General features: G+C 33.0%; 1 protein-coding gene across 1 annotated transcript in view; it reads left to right on the forward strand.

The window, feature by feature from the left end:
• Me1 (malic enzyme 1) overlaps positions 1–25,854 on the forward strand; it is a 167,229-nt gene that overhangs the window by 93,154 nt on the left and 48,221 nt on the right. The window contains 1 exon segment of the mRNA XM_046432042.2: positions 25,344–25,453. Coding sequence (XP_046287998.1) covers positions 25,344–25,453 — 110 coding nt within the window.

Below are 25,854 nucleotides of genomic sequence, written 5' to 3' on the forward strand. Positions count from 1 at the left end.
GTTAGTTATGCTACTAAGGAACATGATTCAAATCAGGTTTATGACTCAAAATTTTTTCCATTTTCCTGTCCAAAAAATGATCAGATTCACAATTGAAGTACAGCCTTATTTTATAAAATGGCAAATATTTCTTTCTACTTTTTTGAAGTGAATGAAGAAAAGTAGGTCATGAAAGGATTAGAAATGTATACATATTAATTATACTTACATACACATAGATATGTGCATTTATATTCCATACCAGATATAACAAATATATATATATATATATATATATATTTATTTATTTCAGTATTTTAATGTTAGATTGAATCTTTGTTCGTATCCTGTCCAACTTTGGTGAAGCAGAACATCGCATGTCAAATTTCTTTCTGAATTTGGTTTATAACTCTTAGATACTTTTTGTACCTTATCCCATTTTATTCTAATCAATTATATTAGTTCCAGCATTTTTTTGATCCAGGTGTATGAATTTTGTAGTTGTTTATCCTATTTGCATGAATCTCGTTAATTAATTTTTTTCATCGTGCCCAGTTTACTACTAGACTGTGTGCTGTTGGAAAAGAACTTTATTATCAAAGGCTTGTTTTTTTTCCTGACTATTCCACATTATATGGTATCATGTAGTAGGTATAAAATAATCCTGTTGAAACCATTACTTAAACATTAAATCTAGCTTTCATAAAACTGTAGTGACATATATCTGAAGGAAATGTGGTTCACTCACATAAATCAGAGAAACAAAATTTTCTAAATAAAATGGCATTACTTAAGGTCAACTAAAGATATGTTTTAATTATAAAAATGCATGTATGTTTTAGGTTATAATTCTTAAAAGAAGAGAAATATTTTAATAAACACCTATATATCCATTATTAACTATCTTTTATCTCTTGGAATCTGTAAAATTAAGATCTATATAAGATTTGTAACCTTGGGGAAATTATTTACCTTCCCTAATACTTAGTTCCCTAAATTATAGGAGAAATAATAATTAGGTGGTTGTGATGATTGAAATAAAAATAAACACACTTAATTTTACTAAGCATTATAAACAGTAACTATAATTTTTTATTTTTCATGAAGGATTGCTAGAGACAATAAATTAGTTAACTATATACTGGAAAGTTTGGTTTAATAACATTTAACATTGGAACATGTTAATAGTTGGACCATTTAATAGTTGAAATTATCTAAAAATAATATTTATGAAAGTACCACAATACTTGTACATAAAAAATCACTCAGAGGTGGTTATACCTGATTGTTTTTGTTGTTAATATTTTGGGACCTCTCTGTCACTGTAAATACAAGGACAGATATGATTTAATAATTTAAAGATTTTTGTCTTAGTGGGAAGATGGATTAGAATTCAGCATCTCTAAAGTGTTCCAATATTAGAGGTTTTTTTTAAACCAAGAATTGAACCCAGGTACACTTAACCACTGAGCCACATCTCAACCCTTTTTATTTTTTATTTGGAGACAGTCTCACTAAGTTGCTTAGTGCCTTACTAAGTTGCTAAGGCTGGCCTTGAACTTGTGATCCTCCAGCCTCAGCCTCCCAAGCTTCTGGGATTACAGGTCTGTGCCACCCCACCTGCCCTCAATATTAGGATTTGATGAAAGTGCTAAAAAATTATTTATTGTTTCAACATTTGAAGCTGGTTTGTATCGTCAAATTCAGTGATGCAGTGATGCTTGTGATCATTATGAGTTGGTGGAAAATGTTTAATCACTACATAGAATTATATTTGGCCAGAGGAATAAACTTCTCATTCAACATTTTAAATAGTTTTGCATGAATTTTAACATTCCCTTGCTGCTCAGAGTTTATTTCACAGGAGCTCAAAGGTAGCTGCCAAGGTAATTAATTCAAAAGAAAATTTCACAATTTTGATTTGCCTTGCATCATATTGTATGTTGTATTATTCTATGCTACATGTTAATTGTATAGTTGGCTTCAAAGTAAGTTCATAATAAAAATTACACATATGTTTTACCGTAAGTGGTAAAGCTATTGAATTTTTGCAAAGATTTAAAGTAAGAGGCAGGCTTACATAAGCTGTTTATGCCAATTATTAGTTAGACTGATTCTTGATTCTCTCTCCTTTTGTTGAAACATCTGCTTAAGTATCATCTGATTATATCTCAAAGCAAAATGGAAATTGTTCTTCTTTAGAGCCTTCTATGACTCTCATTGTCCTGTGTATTTATCTCATAAACAAATTCCTTACTAAATTCACTCAAGTAATTTCTCTAATGATCTCCTCAATTTTCCTAACCATAAACCAACTTCCATAACTGCAACCAAACCACCATTTTCTATCCTTTTTACCACCTCAGTAACTGTGTCTTTCATATATGAATAAATCATCATAAACATATTTTTACCTCTTTATTAACTGTTTACTCCTTTCTGCTCTGGCCCATGCATTTGGCCTGTCTTACTGCCTTTTACCCATCCATGTAACATTGAAGCCATTTATAAAAAAGGAATTTTAGTTGATGAGTGTACATTGGATACTATTTGAAATTAATTCTGAGTTTTGAAAGAAACAGCAATTATTTTTCCTATGAATTTACAGAGGATAAAGTAATAATTCCTCACAAATGAGTAAAACATAAAAAGTAATTGCATATTCAGTATTTTTTAAAAAGTATCATGTTTAGTCATATATATGTCACATATTAACATATAATTTAATTGGCAAGCATTTATATTGATTTTTTTCTGGTTATAGATAAAGATATAAGCAATGAAAAATTTTAATTTCATTTAAGTTTTATTAATTAAATTCTGGATTATTTGAAAATTATGGTTGATGCCTAGTACAATTTATAACTAATGTACTTCTCAGTTGTGCACAGAGTAAATAAAGAGATGCTATAATTAATGCGAGAGAAGAAATACCATGAATTTATTGTATTTTAGTGATATTCGTATAAAAGTGACACTGGAGAGTTTGAATGGTAGAGATGTTGTTTGAAAACAGGAATTAGATAAAAGAAATATTGAAGACATAACTTAGAATGAGGACAAGTGCAGTAAACCAACTGCAGATATAATATATCTTCTTCTTTCTGTCCCATTCACCCCTTGCTCCATCCCATGCATATGTGCGATTAATATATTAGGTAGGCAAAATTCATATTTATTCAATTTTTTATAGAAAACATTTCTTGTGCAGATTAAAGTGCTAGGCACTTACTTTATCTTTATTTTTAGCAAAACATACCTAAATAAAATCCTGACCATAAAAATTATATTTTTTCACTCACATGAAATATCTGTAGTAACCAAAATCATGGAAACAGAAAGTGGTAAGATGGTTGCCAAAGACTGAGAGAATTAGTGTTCAATGGTATAGTTTCAGTTTTGCAAGAAGAAAAGTTCTAGAATAATCTGTTGCCACAACAATGTGAATTTGCTTACAACTGAATGTCCACTTAAAAATGGTTATGACAGTAAATTTAATGTTACAAGATTTTATCACAATACAAAAAGAATTCATGAGATGAATTAAATGGTGTAATGTTCACGTAAGAATATAGCATAATTAATCTCAATGTTAAGTATAATCATGATGCTCCAATTAAGATTATTTAATTAAAAAATAAGTTATAACAATGCCCAGCAACAGAGCTGGGCATGGTGGCGCATGCCTATATCCTAGAGGCTTGGGAGGCTGAGTCAAGAGGATCAAGAGCTCAAAACCAGCCTTAGCAATTTAGCGAGGTGCTAAGCAACTCAGTGAGACCTTGACTCTAAATAAAATACAAAAAAAGGGCTGGAGATGTGGCTGAGTGGTTGAGTACCCCTGGGTTCAATCCATGGCACCAAAAATAAATAAATAAACAATGCCCAGCAACAAAAAATTGTTAGTAAAGTTTTGAAAATTTCAATAAAAATACTTTTTAAAAAAGATTTGTATAGTATCATTTAGAGATTAAACCATTTAATATTTTTACGATTAAATGAAATATATAGTCTATGTAAACTGCTTTGAATAGTATTTACATATAGTAATTGATTAATAACAATATAATTGAATATAGTAAAGGTCACTTTCCAATACAATTTGGTATTAATTCCTTTGAAGCTGCCTTTGCTGAAAGGATAGTGGCATTGTAACTAAAAATGATTATGAGGGATAGTCACAGCAAGCACCTTGAGGCTATAAAGAAACTTTAGTATAAACAGTGTTTTTGAATATTTTATGCTTTATGGAGACTCAGTTTCCTTGAAATAGCTGACCTATTCTTAAGTTTGCCACTTGTTTGTATTTTTTTCTAAATGTTGTAAATACAGAATAATTTGCTTTTAACTACACCTTTTACATGCAGTTGAGCAGTTATAAATATTAGATACTAAAGACCATATTTTTTAGCTCAGCATGATGGCACATGCCTGTAATCCCAGTGATTCAGGAAGTGAGTCAGGAGGATTGGAGGATTGTAAATTTGAGGCTAGACTGGACAATTTAATGAGACCCTCAGCACTTTAGTGAGACCCTGTCTCAAAATAAAAAATAAAAAGGACTGTATATGTAGTTCAGTGGTAAAGCACACCTGGGCTCAATCCCCAGTACCACACACGCAAAAATTTTTTATAAATTTTAAATCATCAGAAGGTGACTTGATTTTAATTCTTTATTTCTCAACATTTAAAAATGTCTCTTTAAATAAAAGAATAAATACTGTAGTTCATTCAAATATTGTCATGGATTTGAATCCTCAGAAATTATAGAATGATTTTTAAAATTTTCATCATGAGGGGGCTGAGGCTGTAGTGCAGTGGTAAAGTGCTTGCCTCGCATGTGTGAAACACTGGGTTCAATCCTCAGAACCACATAAAAATAAATAAAGATACTGTGTTAATCCACAACTAAATAAAAAAAATATTTTCATCATGAGTAAACAATAGATTAAAAATTAAGGAACATCATTCCTTCTTATTTTGATTATGACATATCAAAAAATCACTTGATCCCTTCCATTAAAATTAATAACAGTAACAACTCTTACAACAGCTAGTGAACTTTTGAGAGATGGATTCAACTCATTTCTGAGTGCTTTATACTCTCTTTATATTTAAAACAACTCTTTAAGATTCTTAAAATTATTTATCCTAATTTCTCAGATAAGAAAACAGAGCTTAGAGAAAGATTTAAATAACTTATAACTACTAAACCAGAAACAACATTCTGACTCCAGAGCCTGTATTGTTTTAAAAAGAATACTTTTTTTCAGTTGTAGTTGTACACAATACCTTTTTTTATATAAATATTTTTGAGTTGTAGTCAGACACAATACCTTTATTTTATTTATTTTTATTTGGTGCTGAGGATCAACCCAGGGTCACACAGGCTAGGCAAGTGCTGTACCGCTGAGCCACAACCCCAGCCCCAATATCTTTATTTTATTTATTTATTTTTATGTGGTATGAGGATCAAACCTAGGGCCTCACACATGCTAGGCTAGTTGTCTACTGCTGAGCTGCAACCCCAGCCCCAGAGCCTGTATTTTTAATCACTGCAAAGTACACATGTAAAGATTACTTCTATAAACATTTATGTAAACATCAATATAAATCTATGAACACAAAAGTGATCTGCTGATGCACATGCTAAATCTGTAATTTTACAAACGTGATTTGTGTGTCTTCACTTTCAGAAGAAAGCTTTGTCTTGCATTTAGTTGTTTGATTTCACTTATCTTGGGACTTAGGAAGTAGGTAGCTGACTGCATTGCTTTTCCAGACACCCCTGCCCACCAAGGAATAAAGCACAGCTTCCCTGCTAAATAGCATCATGGGAATACTTGTAAGCCAACACAGAAGTCTCTGAGCTTTAATACTAATATCCTTTGTTTTACCTTCTCCTATTTCAGTTTTTTTTAAGTTGCATCATGTATTTCCAATTTTGAGACCTAGAATATTGTGTTTAGATGTAAATGAAGTATGTTGCACTTATTTTCTATAACACTTGAAATTGATGCCTTTTAAAATTTAATGCATAGCGATGAAAGTTCAAATAGTATATTACATTTCTGAAAAAAAATCTTTTCTTAGGATTTCAGGAAATTTTTTTTCTTAGGATTTCAGGACTTTTTTTTTTAATGTTGTAGATGGACACAACACCTTTATTTCATTTATTTATTTTTATATGCTGCTGAGGATGGAACCTAGTACCCCACACTTGCTAGGCAAGCACTCCACTACTGAGCCATGTCCCCAACCCATGTTAACCTTGTGTCTATTGTTTCCAAGTAAACTTTTTTTGGTAGTTTTAGGTGGACAGCATGTCTTTATTTTATTTGTTTATTTTTATGTGGTGCTTAGGATTGAACCCAGTGTCTCACACATGCGCTCTGCCACTGAGCTACAGTCCCAGTCCTGTTTCCAAGTAAATTTTTAAGAATTTGTTTGTTTGTCTATTTATTTGATAGCCCTATCATTGGTATTTTAGCCCTATCATTAATATTTCATGATCATATCTTCAGGGTTTTATAGTATATCTGGTGAATTGGTTTAATGATGTCCATATTAATTAGATATTATTTTTTGGTTATGAAATTGAAAGTTTTAACTTGAAGTTTAACTTTTCATATATTCAACATTGTTTTTACACTGTTTGATATGTGGAGAACTTGGAATGTCTCATACTTTATAATTTGACATGTAACCTAGATCATTCTGAATCTGTATTCTCTTTTATTGCCAAGTTTCTTCTTAATGGGGGATTTGAAAATATATATCTTACCCTTCTTTCCAGATACCACAGAACCCAAAAATGTTATTGTTATCAGCTTATAGGAAAATAAAGTGACTAATACAGTTCATATGAGAAAGAGGAGTGAGGACTTCTTCACTCCACATATGCTTATGATTTAAGTGTTGCTAACTTTCAAAAAACCAGTTACAGTCTCCATGTGACTCAGTTGTTACTACATTCTCTTTTTTCCATTAAACTGTTACTGGCACCCCAGGTCAGAGGCCCTGCAAGGGTTCCAATAGACTGTATTGGGTTGCCTGCCCACATCAGAAATAAGACAAAATGATATAAAGAAGAAAAATGAACTTAATTTCTGTTTGACCAAAATTAGGAAGACAGCTAATCTGCCTTGATCCATCCTGTAGGCATATATACATTTTATAGGAACAAAAGCTAGGAAATAAACATAGGTAGATTAATCCAGGCTATTCTAGTCAGAGAGATGTTTAATTCTGATTTCTTTGGTGCCTGTCTGGGCTAGAATAGGTGGGGGCAGATTTTTAGTTTCCATTTCAGCATGAGACAACAGGATGGAGAAATAGAGGCTATCAGGAAATTGGAAAGGAAAAATCAATTTGAAGCCTCTAACTTAAAAGAGTCTCTATTATAAAATTGTATATACCTATTTTCACTTAAGATTTATGGAGCCATCCCTAGGAAAAGAGAACTTGGTTCATTTATGAAACTTTATGTATAAATTTTCATTCAACTTATTTTCTTTTAATTTTTCCCCTTTTCAAATATGAGAAATTACATTCTATTTACCAGTAGCTTTGAAGAGTTAGGGCTATATCAATAAATAATCTGGAAGTAGGGATATCCTCAAATCCCAGACCCATTTCTTCTTGAGATAATTTTTAGTTTACATTAAGATAAAAGGCCCTTGTAATTTTGGTTTGGGGTTCCTAGTTAGACTTTTTGTTTGTTGAAATTCTTTAGCCTACTTTCTCTTCATATGAAATTAACCAATTTGGAGGGGAAGTGGGGCTTTGATGGTACATGTACTTTTGAGTTCTATATCATTTTTCTCCAAAAAATGACCTCCTTATTTTATTTAGTAGCATAGAATGATAATTAATTCTTCAAGTTTCATGATTTTTTTTTTTTTTTTTGTAAACTGAAACTTAGAAATTTTCTTACCCTGTTTTAGGACTTGCATAGACAGGGTTTTCTCAGTTTTCTTTTCAACTCTTCTGGGCTGTGAAAACATATTTTCTAGTTAAATAACAATGAGAAATTCCACATACTATGCATCCTCTTTGCAAAGATTACCAGTTGAGAGTAGCATGTTAGAGTTCTGAGAATTCAAATACTGAGGAAAGAAACCTATTTTGTTTTGCTTAGTGTTTCAAATACCATTTCTTCAAGATTGCTTACTCTTGCAAAATTCCAGTTAACCTACCTTAGCACACAGTTCTGAGGAACCATTTTCTCAGATGTTTTTAATCACTTAAAGATATTGCTATCACTTTGGCCAAAGGAAAGTATAATAAATGAATAGGATTTGTTCTGCCTAAACATCAGGCTTTTTGTTTTGTTTTGTTTTTTGAAAAAGGTTTTAAAGAAAAAAAGGAATTTAATTAAGATAGATTGTTTAATCAGAAATCTGGGATTTGATTTGTTCTGTAGTTTAGCAAACAACTATGAAAAGAAAAAAAGAATGAAGAGGTGATTTAGAATATACACTAAGTAGAATCAGATACAGTCTAATGAAATATATTTGAAAACTGTGTGTATCTTTTATTTTTTTTGCTTTTTTCCCTGTATCTTAAAATAAATAGAAATTTATTATGCACATAAAGTATGGCAATATCACTCATTTTATTTATAGAATAAATCTTTTTCTCTTCCCAGGGCTTGCTCTAGTATCATTTTTTTGATAGATTGTCATGTTTTTTCTTTCCATTAGGTGAAATAAAGGATAAGTTATATGATATATTTGTACAGATGCATGACAGACACTGGGGGTTTTGGAACAATATAGAGGCTATTTTTCTTCCTATGGAGAAACAGAGTTTTGGAATGAGACAGAAAATGTATTTCAAGAATTTAATGGAATCTTTTATTTGGATAAGCACCTATATATTCCAGAAGGTTTACATTTGGCCAAACTCCTAGTTTAAAAGCTGAAGATAGGGACTAGAACCACATTATAATAAATGTGGTTGGGTCATTCTTGAAGTCTTCATACTATTCCAAATTCTCGTTAACCTGGTGTCCAAGAACAAGTATTGTAAGATGAATGCATTAGTTACTGAGCTCCCCCACCCCAGTCTTTCTTTATAGATAGATTCATTTTGGACTGTAATTATTCTAAATTTGAGAAAATTACTAATAAAAAAGCTGATGGGTAGGTGTATCTGAGAAATGAATTTCATGGGGTGGGGCTGAGTTTAGAAAAGAAAACTGCTTGTATTTTGACTTTTGTATTGTCTTATGAAAAAAATTTTTGATTAATTCTTAATAACTTCCCTAAAGTAAGCTAATAGAACAGTTTTAAGACTGTAGACTGTGAAATCCATATGCATGCTATTTTTTATGAAAGAAAAGGCATTTAATCAAAGCTTCCCAGTAGTATTTCTCAAATGTTATGGTTAGAATTCATAAATGTTACCTGCATATAGAGTTTATTATAAGCAAAAAAAGTCAAAACGCAAATAATAGAGGAACAAGACTTATAATATAAACTAATCAATGAGTGAAGGATAATGAGACTGAAATTATTTATTTTCTCTGAATATTTTATTTAGGATCACACTACCTTTTTCCATATGCTATTGTAACACCTATAAATATACTCCCACTTCTAAGGAAATGATCAGTAAATATTGCCAGGTTCACTCAATCATTGTTTTACATATCACCAAGCTTAATCATAAATCTTGTGATAAATAGCAAAATCACATTGGGCAATAAATGATTAATATTCATTGCATCATTATGTACCAGACATGTTCCAAGAGCGTATGTTAATTTAATGTCTTAAAACTGTGAGGTATGTCCTGTTATTATTCTCATTTTAGAGTTTAAGAAACTGTGGTATAGGGATATTAAAAACCTGTCCAGTGTCCGGAGGTAATAAGAAGCAGAGCTGGGATTCAGATCAAAGCAATTTGACTAGTAGATGCTTGAATTATAATATATAATCAATTATATTCTCAATTTGAATTTTCCATGAAGTAGTTGATGAGAGAAAGTTATAGTTTAAGAGATGTTAATGCCTGAGAAACATAAACAGGGAGTGCAGATTAAGTATTGAAAGCCTTCAAACCATGATGAACATCTGGGAAGCAGAACTGGGCAGGGAGAGCCTCAGACTGAAATATATATGGGGCATAATCTCAGCCACCAGAGCAAACACTTCTGTTAGATGAGTTCCACATTGGGTAGAAATGACTAGGCTTTAATACCACTGCTATGCCCAGTAATTGGCTTAAGGTTCCCCAGGAAGATCATGGTTTAGGATTGAATGCTGTCATGGATCTTAAAGACATTGTGGCTGAAGGCAGCTAGCTAACTACACACCTTAGCAAGTTCTTCATTGAAGGGCACATTTTTGTGATTACCCAATACCATATTGCCATTTCGCAGATGTCAAGCACCATTTGACATCCATCAAATTGGCAAAACGGTTTGTGAGTGTGGCAAGTGTTCAGGAGGAGACTATGGATGATAATATATAGTGCTTAAAGAGTATAAATTCATAAAAATGCTAGCAGTATAGTTATCATAATTTACTGCATAGCACTTGTACCCCAGGGAAACTCATTTATAAGGAGACATGTACAGAAATTTTCATAGAGCATTTTTTATAGTATTGAAAAGTTGAAAGCAGTCTAAATATACACCAACAGGAGAATGGATAACTAATTTTCTTGTATTTATAACAAGTAATATTTTTACAGTGCATAACAGTTAAATGAACTAGTGTTTCATGTTTTCACATGAATTTGTCTAAGAATCATAGAATTGAGGAAAGAATTATAAAAGGATAATTCTAATCCATTGAATCTGAGCTGTTAATAATGGCAACAAAGTCATTTCATAAGACTCAGATACCATTCAACATCCATCATATTGGTATGTTATCCATACTTTTAAATCTTAAAAGCAATGTCATATTTGTTTTGGGATATATACTTATTGCAAAAGCATATCATCCATGGAAATGATAAGTTCAGGAGAGTGGCTATGTGGGAAAAAATGGGATCAGGGAGGTGCAGAGAGGGTTTCAAATGGTATGTGTTCTTTTTGTTTGTTTGTTTTGGTCTGACATATGGCATAATGTTAATATTTTACAAAATTGAGTAGGGATCACATGGATGTTAGTTAATATTATTCTCTAGTGACTTTCTCTTGTTAAAATTGTTTATCAAATCTAATCTCTAGCTGGGTGCAGTGACACACACCTATAATCCCAGCAGCTTAGGAGGCTGAGGCAAGAGGATTAGCCTCAGTAATTTAGCAAGGCCCTAAGTAACTTAGCTAGACCCTGTCTCAAAATAAAACATTTTAAAAAGGGTTGGGGATAGGCTCAATGGTTAAGTACTCCTGGTTCAACCCTTGGTACCAAAAACAAACAAACGAACAAACAATCTCTAGTGATAGAAAGCAAATCGTAAACCGTTAGGGCCAGTGTTGTACTAAAGAACTTTGGAGAATTTTGTGAATATTCTCAATCTTACTTGTAAACTTAATTACATATTTAAAATAGGTACTCTTATTGTAAGTAAATCACAATGCATTAACATTGATTTTAAAGACAGTAAGACACAGTCTTACCCTGCAATAAAACTGTTGCACTACCTTATTTTTATAGAGGTGACTTTATATATTTTCTTATTTATTATTTAACATTTAGATTTTTTAAGTTTAAATTTTAAAAACTTAAAAAAATGTCTTTTTCTAAAGATTGTTCTACATTTTGGAAGTTTCACTACTCAGAATAAATAAATGGAGTATGGAAAAAATAGGAACATGATATTGAATTTGTTAGGCTATTTGAGAAGAAACTATTGGCTTATTATAAAAGACAATCGTATGATTCAGGTGGAAAAAAAAGATAATCAGATATTGTTTAACTGTGTTCCTGTTCCCCAGTCCTGAATGGATTATCAGTGGTGAAATATATTACACTTATGTGTATATATTAAAAGAAAAAAATCTGAGGAATTGATGCAGTATTTCTTTTGCCCTTATTTTATCAGTCTACTAGTGCTCAGAGGTAAGACTAGAATTCTCATCCGTTTGCTAATGTGAACTGAATCTCTTGCAGAGGTTATTTATGTTTGTTGCACATCTGTTGAAAACAGCTGGGCCAAAATGTTTCTATCTGGAAAATATAAAGTTTATACACCTTGCAATGTCTACACTGTTAATAATCATAATTTTATTCAGAAAATTTTCATCAAAGAGAAACTCTTTTGACTAGATTGCACTGAGAGCAAGATTGTAAGATTTTTCTTTTCCTCATGTTCACTAATCAGGTGATGATAAAGTCAGGTTTTTTAAAATCCTGAATATTTTGCAGAGTAGTAGGTGACCTGAGGTGTTCATCTAGCCTCTCTTGAGTATATAGTTCCAATTCTTCATATTGATTTAGCATTGTAAAAGGAATTCCCATAAGAGTATTAGAAAGATTTTGATCCAAGACTCAATTTTTAAGTGACATAGGTAGAACTCAAATTCAAGTAAAGGTTGACTATCCCTAACTTAAAATTCTGAAATCAGAAACATCCCCAAATCTGAAACTTTTTGACTGACAACATGTTGTCACAAGTAGAAAATTTCACACCTGACCATATTTATGATGGACTGCTGTTAAAACTAAGCATTTTATGTAATATTACCTGCAATTTGTGTTTTTAAGATAAATATGAAACTAATAAATTTCATGTTTAGGTTTGTGTCTCATCTCTTAAAATATTTTATTATGTATATGTAAATATTCCAAATTTTAAAAAATCAGAATCCAAAATATTTCTGGCCCTGTACATTTCAGATAAGGAATACTTAACTTCTAGTTAGATCCTTAGCCTATTGGATTATTACATGTTCTTTTTAGTAAGTATTGTTTTAGGCACAGAAATTACTTGTGTTGGCTTATGTTTCTCAATGACATACCAGAATAAAATGATTGATTTATAAATGATTCAAACTTCCATATACATTATTACGTTTAGTAAACTACCTAAAATTACTGTGTAAAAAATAAATTACTTAGTAACTTTGTGAGTCAGATCTTGGCAAACTGTCAATTTAGCAGAGTCAGGGTTACATTCTTGAAAATTTAGGCTTGCATATAAGTATATTTAATAACTCAACAAAGTATTAAAGTCTTAAAATGGCTTAATGAAAAAGGAAATCAAAAACAATTCTTTGAACTTTATGGACAGTAACATGTTTTGTTCCTAAGAATTATTAAGAGTTAAGCAGGGACTCTGCCAATGGAATTCTAATTTTAATATGTTGGTTTTAGTCACTCCAACTAATTATTGTGCTCTTTTAAGAGAGAGGGAAAAATATGTTGGTGTGCAGGTAAATGTACGCTTATAGGTACCAAGAAAAACAGTCTTCAAGCAGTTTGGGGTTAAATATCTTCAGTACCTCTGGAACATATGATGGCAGTTCATGAGCTCTCAGTCATATGAGAAGAAAAGAGCTTATGTATAAACATGTAACATGATATTTTGGTACTTTTATTAATATTGGGCAATAATGCTGCCATAACTAATACTATTAATTTGGAATTATAAATAGACATAACTCAAGACACATTATTAGTAGGTACATGGTATTTATGGAAAATGATTAGTGTTCAAACTTTGACATCAGTTCAGATGATTGTGCCAGGAAGGCCATATTTGTAATTAACATTGGATTTGTACTGTCACCTGTTTCTAAGTGTGCAGATCTCAGCTTCCTCTTGAATAATTTGCGTAGGTTTACTTCCATTATTCTGTGGCCTGAGAATGTATATTGGCTTTTAGACTTTTTAAGTAGTTATACCTGCAACGTCCTTATTCATTTTTCACTTTTTTAAAAATAAATTTTGAGACAGTGTTTTGCTCTGTTTCTCAGACTAGCCTCAAACTCCCAGTCTCAAGCAATCCTCTTGCCTGAGCCTCCTGAGTATTGGGACTATAGACGTGTGCCCCCATGCCCAACTTCATTTTTACTTTTATTTTGAGGTTTTTCAATAATATAGTGTGATTGATTCTTTTAAACAAAAAGATCTGAATTAGTGTTTTCTCCTTCCAGAATTCTGTGTGCTGACTACAGCTAATGTTCATAGTACTTTAGGAATACCTCTTTGAGGATTATTTTTAGAACTTATACCAGTTCTTCTAAATATTGTAATGGTGACATTTTAAGAGAAAATCCTTTGAGACTTATATTAATTCTTGAGAATAGACTGAGAATATTGAGAAAAATCAAGTGTTTGGAGCCAGTTCTTATTCCTAAAATATTTTTTTCTAATATTTTATTGCAAGTAAAGAAAAAGGGAAGATTACTTACAAGATATGGCTTCAAAGCCATGAGACTTATTTTACACTCACCTTGAAAGTAGCTGAGCAGTTCAGCATTATTAGTTAAATATATAATCTGGAAGTGTCCACTCAGAAGAATAACATTCATATTCATTTGAGTATGTAGATTTAGATAAATTTCTCTGTAATTATTCTACATATGTATAGTCTGAAATAAGATGTTTTTCTACTTAAAAAAAAAAAGTCTACTATATCACAAGTAGCCATTGTACTTGGCCCTTTTGGCTTTTTTTAGGTGGTAATACTCACCAGTATATCTGTTCTTATAATCATTAGCCATCCTGGGCATTTCTTGTCACTAAGTGGACTTCAAGGACATTTTTTTTGCTTAACATTTTATGACTGATGATTGGCACCAAAGCAATACATAGTTCTCTTTTAGTGCTGAAAACTGTTGTATGTTTTGTGGAAGTTTCCAGCTTTTAGAAATAAACAGTTTGATCAAGACTAAATGGAGGAGGAGACACATACCCTTAGTGATTCAAATTGCATAAGTATATGACATGATTTAGGTTGGATATGAGATGTTTACTGGAACATGCTATTGAGACCTTTAGTTCTTATGGCAGTTTGCAGATGGAGTTTATAAAAGCACTTTCTGAATTTCCATATCCTTTATGTGAAGGCCTCCTAGGCATGAAGAATGGTACAAACTTGAAACATAGTATCAAAATACAGGGTATGTCCAAGCACAGATCAGCCCTTTAGGACCAAAGCTGCTCTGAGGATTTGAGCCTCTTTTGCTGTCCTCAGCTTACAGAGACCAGTATATGGCCCTCCCCTTCCCATACATCAATTTTCTCACATTCTACCTTTGCCATCTATCATAAGGTCTCTTGTGATAGATGGCAATTAGGAAATCATGCTTAACATTATTGATGTTATACTTGGTTGTGTATTAAAATGTAAAGTGTCATTTAGTCTTTTCCATATATTTGTGTTTTCATATGTTCTTCCACACATGTCATACTTTTGAATATTTTATATTTTGAGCTTCATCTTCCTTAAACAAAATTCCCTGGCTGGAGCTGTAGCTCCAGAGTGCTAGTGGCAGACTGCTTGCTTAGCATGTATGAGGCACCGGATTCAATCTTAGCACCACATAAAAATAAACAAATAAAATCAAGGCATTCTGACCATTTACAATTACAAACAAACAAACAAATAAATAGATAAAAACCTCTCAGTACTCCCTTCATGTCGAACTTTTCCACTATGTCTTTGGAAACCCATTCTTTACCAACAGGCTTTGTTACACCCTCTTTTTCTCACCGAATGTTCATTTACCTCCCTGCTTTTCTGAAAAATGACTCTAATGATTGTCACTTCACCTACAGTTCTTTAAAAATAATAATGCTTATTGGTCAACACAAAACTGAAGGGTTGAAAGATGAGAGCAATGCTCTCGTATCCGTTTGAGTCTCTCAGTACTTCATCCATATGAGAGACTCTGTACGTTAACTTCTTTGATGTTATGTCAATTGAATTTATCATACCTCTTTCTTCTGCTTCTTTTTAAGCTACTTTCCTCTGATTCTTGTCACTCTTTCCAAAGTTTTTTTGTTTTCAAAGAAAGAAGAATTTCTTTTATTGTTTATAAATGATCCATATTTTGGTTTTGTAAGGTAGTTTCAACTTACAGTTTAGCATAATTGAGGCCAATTTAAAAGGGGAAGTAAAAGGTTTCTTTTATTATTGTTAGTGGAGAACAATAGTCAAGATATCATATGATAATAGTGGTTTGATCAAACAAACTTACTTTATATCAAGTCTTTTTTAATTGATTTTATTATTTGTTTTAAATACACGACAACAGTGGAATGCACTGCAATCCTTATTACACATATAGAGCACAATTTTTTGTATCTCTGTATATAAAGTATGTTCACATCAATTTATGCCATTATACATGTACTTTTTGCATTATAATTCTTAATACACATATATACCACAATTTTTCATATCTCAGTTTGTATATATGATATGTTGACACCCAGTTCAAGTCTTCATACATGTACATTCCCCCATCCTTGCTAATCCCCTTCCCCTTCCCTTACCTCCCACCCCTCTTCCCTATCTAGAATTAATCTAATCCTCCCATGCTCTCCCTCCCTAACCCGCTTATATCAGAGAAAACATTCGGCATTTGTTTTTTTTTTTCTTTCCAAAGTTTTGCTCATCTCTGTGGATGACCTTTCTCAAGTACTAACTGTGTTAAGTTTCCATTGCTGTGACAAAATACTTGAATAACTTATAAAGAGGAAAGATTTATTTTGGCTTATGGTTTTAGAGGTTTCAGTGAATGTGTCACTTGGCCTTCTGTTGCCTTTGGGCCTGTGGTGAGGCAGTACATCATGGCTGGGAGTGCATGGCAAAGGAAACTGCTCACCTGATGGTGGCCAGGAGGCCAGGAGAGGGGAGAGGACCCGAGTCACAATATACTCTTCAAGGACATACCCTCAGTGACCTAACTTCTTCCATCCAAGCCTTACCTCTTGAAGTTTTTACTACCTCTCAAGGACACCATGAGCTGCAAATTAGTATATAAACTTTTGGGGGACATTCAAGATCTAAACCATAACACTGACCTAGCTTGTTCTGAAGATCTTCATTTTTAGATCTTTAGTAACACACCACTTCAAGTCCCCATTTATGACTGTATCATGAGCCTTGTGTTCATCTGCAGCTGTTTTAGTTCTGAACAACCAATAACAGCTTGCTTTGCTTGAATATCTCCAAGGTAGCTCAAAAGCAGCATATTTAAAGCTGAATTCATGAATTTCCTTATCAGACCTGCTTTTTTCCCCCCGGAGGTTTCCTGTCTTTATATTCCCTGTTATCTACCTGATTGCCCAAGCCTGAAACTTGAAATGCATTCTTGCCATTTTCTTCCTCATCATCTGCTTCTTTCACATGATAATATCAATTTTGTCTTCATCTGTGTCTCTCTATCCTCATTCTCATGCCGCCCTGAAGTTTTGCAGCAGCCTCTTAAAGTAAACTTCTTGTATTTGGTTTTGCCATACATTCTTCACTCTGATTGCAAAGAGTATAAAATGCATATTGACTGTGTCACATTCCTGTTTCTTCACCTAGTTTTAGAATCAAGTATAGTCCCCTCTATCCCAGTTTAAAGTCCATATGTAATCTGGCCCTGTTTACCCCTCTAGCTTCACTCAATTCTTGCCTCTTTTTGGGTCAAACCCTACGCCTCAGTCATATTTAATTTATTTTACTTTCTGGAATGTGCCACAGATTTTTTTTTTTAACTCTGAGCCTTTTAATACAATCCAGCTACTTCAAAAAATTTCCCTTTTTATCAACTTGGCAAACTTCTACTTATCTTTCAGGCTTTAGCATCCTCTAGAAAGCCTTTCCTAACCCCCTTACCTTGTTCTGTGTTGTGGCTACCTGCATTTCCTCTATTATAGCACTTATTAAAGTGCCCGTTATAATTGTCTATTAACTGGTGTGTATCCTCCATAATACTACAAGCTCTATGTAGAAAGGAATGTGTCAATAGCACCCAGAACAATGTTGAACCCACAGTAGTTGCTTAATATATTATTTGACTAATGAATAAATAAGGAAGAAAGAAAGGATAAGGTTTTGTTTTTTCTGTTTTTTGGAGAATAACAGGAGATAAAACTAGATGAAATCTTATTACCTAGGATTTCCTTTAAAATAATATGATTAAATTTTTCTAGTGTATAAAATGATTTAAGTAGGGAAGAAAACTTTGATTGCTGAATCCATAAAAACAGTTTAACTTAATGAAGGAGAACTGAATACAGGAGGGAGAACAAAATGGATAACTAAAATTGTATCTTTGTAATGCCTACTATCACAGAGTAAACTAAAGAAGTGTCAGTAAAATCAGATAGAAGGAATGATAAGAAAAGTGAAAGGAATGTCTACATGTTACAAAATAACATAGATGTGAAGCAGTAGGAACTGGAGACATATTGCAGAAAATTTACGAAGAAATGAACAAATGTATTCTTAATTCTTGCCTACTAGAAAGAAGTGAATTTGAAGAGTTCTTGGCCAGAGAGAACTTGAGTCAACTTTATATTACTTATGCTAGCATTCAATACTATTCATAATCTGAAATTCAGCAACCAGTATTAGTATTCTAACGTCCTTTGAAATGATGTTATCAGTGTCCTCCAGTACAAACTTTGAGACCTCTATAACTTATTCCCATACACTCTATTTGAATCCTACCAAAGACCCAACTTAAACCTCAACAAATTAATGTTGCCTTTCCTAAACTCTTTAGTGATCTCTTTATGTACTATTGATTTTCTTTCATTTAGTTTATTGTTTTGTGGTGCTGAGGATTGAATCCAGAGCCTTGCACATGCTAGGGTAGTACTCTATCACTGAGCTTCATTCACCACCCTACTGATTTTGCTTTTCATTGAAACCTCCTGAAGACTTCTTTGCTTATACCCTTTTTATTCTCAATGAGACTATTACCAAGTGAGCAGTTTAAGGGTAAGATCCATGTTTCCTATTTGCTGCTCAATTCATTGAGCACCTTCAAGCCTCAGTGCATTATTAAAAAATGTTTTATTTGGAATTATCTCTAAGGAATTCATCAGAGTTAAAGTGCTTTGGATCTTGAATGCTGCATGTTTCATGCATGTAACATATCCTAAGAAACCTCTCTCAGGAAAAACCAAAGTTTAAATCTAGAATGTCCCATAAAGCCTCAGGTGTTAGAAGCTTGGTCTCCAGATGGTGGCATTATGTGGAGGTGGTAGAAACTTTAGGAGGTGGGGCCTAGTTGGAGGAAGTATATATCACTGGGGGCTTGCCCTTGAAGAGTATATCTTGTCCTTGGCCTCTTCACCTGCCCTCTCCGTTTCTACCTTTGCTTCCTGCCTTCCATAAGGTGAGCAGCTTTACTCTCCCACATGCTCTTTACCATGATATCCTGCCTCACCACATGACCACAGTGATGGGGCCAACTGACCATGGACTTAAACCTCTGAAACCGTGAGCCAAAATAAATCTACCCCCTCCTTTAAGTTGTTTAAGTAATTGAAAGCTAACAAAATACAACTTGGTTATAGTGAATTCTTGATAGTTCATAATCAAAAAAAGATTAATATTTGTCAATATACTTTTAATAAAAAACACCTGATATGTTGAATGAATACAAATTGTATCTTATATGTTTTGTGATAAAATTATAACTCCCTTATTTTATCACTGGGATCTTTTTGGTTGTAAATATACTATTCATTTATGGACTTGGTAACTGTGTTGGCTCTGTAAAGCCAGTACATAGAGTGGCTGAAGCCAAGGGTCTGTGGGTTAGTTCAGAGCTTCCCATTTTTAGCAGTGTGAACTCTCACTATGCTGAGTAATTAATTGTGCTTAGCTCTCATTTCTTTATTTATTAAATGGATAAATATCATTGCTTTCCTCACAGAATTATTGAGATAATTAAATGAGATAATCCCTATAAAATATGGAGCACAATGTCTGGCACTTAGTAAATGTTGGATATAGTGATTAATCACTGTAATAAATTTATTTTTGTCAGATTTAACAATGCTATAAAAAGCAAAATCTCTGAAGTTTTTACATGTTAATTTTATGGATAGTATTTCAGTTACTTCTTAAACCATTCACACCCACTATTTTATGTGATATTTTGATCATAAAATAATAGGTTCTTTTCATAGTCATGTAGTACTGAATTGGCTACTTTTGAGAGTTCCACTACTTATAATTTCATAGTGACAAGGCTGGTTCCAACTGGAACAAAATATCCCTTACGTGGCTTTCTTTTATTGCATAATGTGAGATGCTTGTATCACAAGATGAATTCAGAATGCCTCTTTCTAAATCTCTAGGAATTAAGTCAGAGTTAACTATCAGGTAGAGAAAAGTCATGAAATTAAAACTGATATGCAGTGTCCTCTAGGGGATATTTCTAAAATAAGCTTTTTAAATGATAAGGTATCCCGTACCTCATTTTAATACCTATGTCTATTCCCAGATTTCACTTAGGAAACATTACAAATTTATAGCCTGACCACATTGTGTCTTAAACACTGAAGGCAAACCATATTGTGGGGATTTCATCTTAACCACATAGAAATTGTAACAAGCCCCAGATCACCAAACCAAGTAAGTAGTAGATCCGGGAATAGACTTGAGAAGGCTCTGATTCCTCCTATATTCTGAGACCACAAGGTTCTGCTTCTTCAGAACATAATGACACATCATTGAATGCTGCCAGACCACCAGAATATGACATATCAGGAGCAAGCCATGTGAGAGCACTTGCCAATGACCTATAATTTTTGCTTTCTGAAGGCTTGCTTAGCAACTAGAGAAGTGGGAAGGAGCTATTCATTGCATGCATCAGATGATTATTGACTGATATTTGTATTTGGGGTACTTAGTTGCCACCACAGAGTTTATTTCTCAGTTAACATTATGTTTTTAAAATGATAATTTGTAACTATAGAGTTGCTTTTGTAAATTATAGTAACAGTTATGTAATTTGTAATGAATGGCCTCATGTTTATGAGTTGAAAATTATTTTGTTTCTTTCAAGAATTGACCTTAGTTCTCTATTTTACTTTAAACTTTTTCTCCTCTTTGCCCTTAGTTGACTTCCAGAGCACTGAAATGATAGTTTTAAAGGTTTTCTCCTTGTTGTTTGGAGAATAAATTTGCTAACCTCCTCTCTCTTTCAGGATAGAGAATAGCTTTATCTGTCATTACTATTTCCTGTGGATAAGAATTGCTTGTATTTATCTATATTTTAAAATTTTCATTATATTATAGATCCTTTTTCCTGGAATTATTTTCTGTCATTCTGTACACACTTTCAGAATTCTTTTAGTAAAACTTTTTTGGGTTTTATTTATCTAAAGTTGTCTTTGTTTAAACCTTACTCTTAAAGAACATCTTTGCTAGATGTATTATCTGGGGTGACAGTTATTTTCTCTTAGGCTTTTGAGGGTATTATTTAGCTGTTTATGGCTTCTTTTGTTGCAATTAAATAACCCTCATGATTAGAGAGTATTTATGTGCCCTTGTATTGAACTCCGTATATTTATCAGTTCATTTAATCTTTATAACAACCTTAGGATTATATATTATTATTAGAATTGTGGGAAAATACATAGGCACAGAAAAATTAAAAGATCTGTGAGTGTGATGAGGCCAAAATTTCAAACTAGGAGTTCTTATTCTAAAGCCTGTGCTCTTAAACCACTGTCATGGCCAAGCAAATATTCAAAAATAAGAACAAAGGATGACTAATGGTACTAAATATTAAAGTTAAGAGAGAACTATAATAAAACAGGGAGGTATATTTTTCTGGGTAGATAGATTATATAATTGCTATTATATTGTCATTACTGTTATACCTGTTTCCTCATCTATGATATCAGGATATTAATAGGACTTACTTCATAGAGTGGTTGTGAAGAGCAAGTGAGAAAATGTGAGTGTGTGTTCACGTGCACATGTATGTTTTACATTTTATTACACCTTATAAAATGCCAAAAACATACATTGGAGAAAAGATAGTCTCTTCAACAAATGGTGCTGGGAAAACTGGAAATCCACATGCCATAAAATGAAATTTAACTCCTATCTTTCACCATGCACAAAACTCAAAATGGATCAATGACCTAGGAATTAAACCAAAGAACTTGTGTCTAATAGAAAAAAAAGTAGGCCAAAATCTCCATCATGTCAGATTAGGCCCCTACTTCCTTAATAAGACTCCTATAGCGCAAGAATTAAAATCAAGAATTAATAAATGGGATGGATTCAAACTAAAAAGCTTCTTTTCAGCAAAAGAAACAATCACTGAGGTGAATAGAGAGCCTACTAATTGGGAACAAATTCTTACAACACGCACGTCAGATAGAGCACTAATCTCTAAGATGTATAAAGAACTAAAAAAGCTAAGCACCATAAAAACAAATAACCTAGTCAATAATTGGGCTAAGGAAATGAACAGACACTTCTCAGAAGGTGATGTACAATCAATCAACAAATATATGAAAAAATGTTCAATATGTCTAGCAACTAGAGAAATGCAAATCAAAACTACTCTAAGATTTCATCTCACTCCAGTCAGAATGGCAGCTATCAAGAATACAAATGCAGTATGTGTTGGAAAGGATGTGGGGAAAAAGGCTCACTCATACATTGCTGGTGGGACTGCAAATTGGTGCAGCCAATATGGAAAGCAGTATGGAGATTCCTTGGAAAATTGGGAATTGGACCCTTTTGACCCAGCTATCCCTCTCCTCAGTCTATACCCAAAGGACTTAAAACCAGCATACTACAGGGACACAGCCACATCAATGTTTATAGCAGCACAATTCACAATAGCTAAACTGTGGAACCAACCTAGATGCCCTTCCGTAGATGAATGGATAAAGAAAACGTGGTATATATATACACAATGAAATATTACTCAGCAATAAAAGAGAATATAATCATGGCATTTGCAGGTAAATGGATGGAGTTGGAGAATATAATGCTAAGTGTAGTTAGCCAGTCCCCAAAAAAAACAAATGCCGAATGTGTTCTCTGATATAAGGAGGCTGATTCATAGTAGAGTTGAGAGGGGGAGCATGGGAGGATTAGACAAACTCTAGATAGGGCAAAGGGGTGGGAGGGGAAGGGAGGGGGCAGGGGGGTAAGAAAGATGGTAGAATGAGATGGACATCATTACCCTAAATATATGTATGAAGAAGACACAAATGGTGTGAGTATACTTTTTATACAACCAGAGATATAAACAATTGTGCTCTATATGTGCAATATGAATTGTAATGCATTCTGCTGTCATATATAACAAATTAGAATAAAAAAAGAAAGTTTGGATTAATGATTAAATATATATGAAGAAGGCTGTTATAAATATGATATTGGAGGCAGAAACTAAAAAGATTGAGATATCTGACTACATAAAAATTTAAAATTTGGGGGGTAAAAACAAGTGGAACACCATCTAAATCATTAATCCACAGTATGCTAGATTAGTACAAACATTTGTGGCATGTATAATACAAGGTACTATGCTTAATATATAAGGACCTTTTATTTAAATAATAAATAGAAAAATGAACATTGAACATATAGTCTTTCAAAAAAATTACAAATGATCAATAGATAGAAAAAGATGCTAAACTTCACTAGTAATTGAAAACAACAACCACCATCCTGCCAACCCTCTGCCACAGCAGACACTGACGAGCAGCAATCATGGCTCTGTGCTGCTCCATGCCATGGGTCTCAACTAGGGCCACAAGGTGACAGAGAGCCTGTACAGGACAAGGTACAGCTGGTGGTTTGGGTACCTTATCAGGTATACCACTTCTTGTGAGGCCTGTGATCTGAGAGGTGTGTGGCATGCCAGGGAACTACTAAAAATCTCCAAGGACAAATGGGCCTCCAATTCATTAAGAAACATCTTCACCAAGAAGAATCAAGAGGAGCTGGACAATGTTGCGGCCACTATGGCCACCATGATGAAAGCAGCTGCCAAGAAGACTGAGTCCCTTTTTCCCTTTATGCATAATGACACAGAAAAGAAGGAGAGAGAGAAGACACTAAATATTCAATACAAGTTTCACCTGTGACTTAAAAAGATAGTCCATCAATAATAAATATATAATAATAGTGTATAAATAGATATAATGGAAGAAAAATAAGGTAACTACAAAGATTTTTGTTGGATCAGAAAAGAGAGAGACTAACAGCATTGTTTCCTACGGTCCTTGAATTATAGGCATAAAGTCAACAAGAAGCTAGAAATGAGGACAGAGTTTAGTAGCGTGTCTTCTGACAGGTTTGACATGTGGAAAAGAAAGACAAATAACCATAGTTGGTCCTATCATGGTTAAAGGAGTTGGTTGTAAAAATCAGGGCATCTTAGTTGGGCCCAGTGCTATACACCTATAACCTGGTTACTCAGGAGGCTGAGGTAGGAGAATCTCAAGTTCAAGGCCAGCCTCGATAGCTTAGACCCTGTCTCAAAATAAATAGAAAGGGGTGAAGTTGAAGCTTAGTGGTAGAGTACCTTGGGCTAAATCTCCAGTACACAAAAATCAATTAATTAGTTAATCAATTAAAGAAAATCAGGGAGTCCTAAGGACAATGAGGGAAGGAATATACCAGTAGAGAAGGAAGAAATTGAAGTTTTGGAGTGGAGCAGGAAGGGGGCCAAGAGAGTTCAGGGAGATAGGGTACACTTTTGAGATAACTGTCTTTGTGTATAGAAATAAAGCTAGACTGAATTAGGAAGAGTGCAAGGACCAGAATGAAGATCTGACCCTTTTTTACTGTACCCTTAAATGTACACTACATTAGAGTCAATTAGATTTAAATTTTTTCAAACAATTTTTTCTTTCATTCTCCCAACTTTCATCTCAGTTATTTTGTTTCTGGTCTTCTTCAGCTTGTAAAACCCACTCTATTTTTGAAATCATAACTATCAATTAAAAGTTGATTTATTATGTGGTTTATGACCCCAGCTAGAAGTGCTGTCTGTCCCTTGAAGACTCATAATTTCTTGTTTATACACTTTTACATTATTTTTAATTTGGAAGATTTTTGTTTCTACTAAATTTGGATTCTTTGAGGATAAGGACCATGTTTTGGACCAAATTATGGTCATTTTGTATTATTTCAATTCACAGTGCCAACACAATGACTTTCTGTGGTAAACATGCAGTAAATATTTGCTAAATACATACTGTCTGACACATTTATACTCAGCCTCTAAAGATATTTTGCCTTTTTTGTGAGCTAATTTTAAGGATTTATTTAGTTAGTTAGTTGTAGTTGGGCACAATACCTTTATTTTATTTATTTATTTTTATGTGGTGCTGAGGATTGAACCCAGGGCCTCGCATGTGCTAGGCAAGTGCTCTATGACTGAGCCACAACCTCAGCCCCTTAAGGATTTATTTTTAAATGTTATTTCACTAACCTCTTCTAAAATGAATGTTTTTATTTTATAGATATGGTATGAATTGCCTTATTCAGTTTGAAGATTTTGCCAATGTGAATGCATTTCGTCTCCTGAACAAATATCGAAATCAGTATTGCACATTTAATGATGATATTCAAGGTAATAAATTTTTCAGCTTGTATGGACCAAAAATAATGTCTGAAAGTAGTTCATAATTTTATGATTCAAATTGAATAAATACATACTAAGTACCTACTAAAATCTGGGAGTTACACTTAATAATTTCATGTAAAATTTCCCATTTAATTTCATATATTTGAGAAAGTACTCTGTGATTCTAGAAAGTATTAGATCCATGAGCTAGAGAATAAACTCTCAGAAATCTTGTAAAATCCCTGTTGATTATCATTGAACAAAGGAAATGTATGAAATATATTATTCATTATTTAAGAATGAAATGTATATAGTTCTCTCTTCAGCTTTCTTTTCTGTCAGTCACAACTTCTAAGCTTCACCCCAGTAAGTGTTCTCTTTGTGTACAGTGTGCCACATTTTATTTT

This window comes from Marmota monax, unplaced genomic scaffold, assembly GCF_021218885.2.
Source record: "Marmota monax isolate L192 unplaced genomic scaffold, Marmota_monax_Labrador192_F-V1.1 WCK01_AAM20220418_F8-fsc00013, whole genome shotgun sequence".
NCBI lineage: Eukaryota > Metazoa > Chordata > Mammalia > Rodentia > Sciuridae > Marmota > Marmota monax.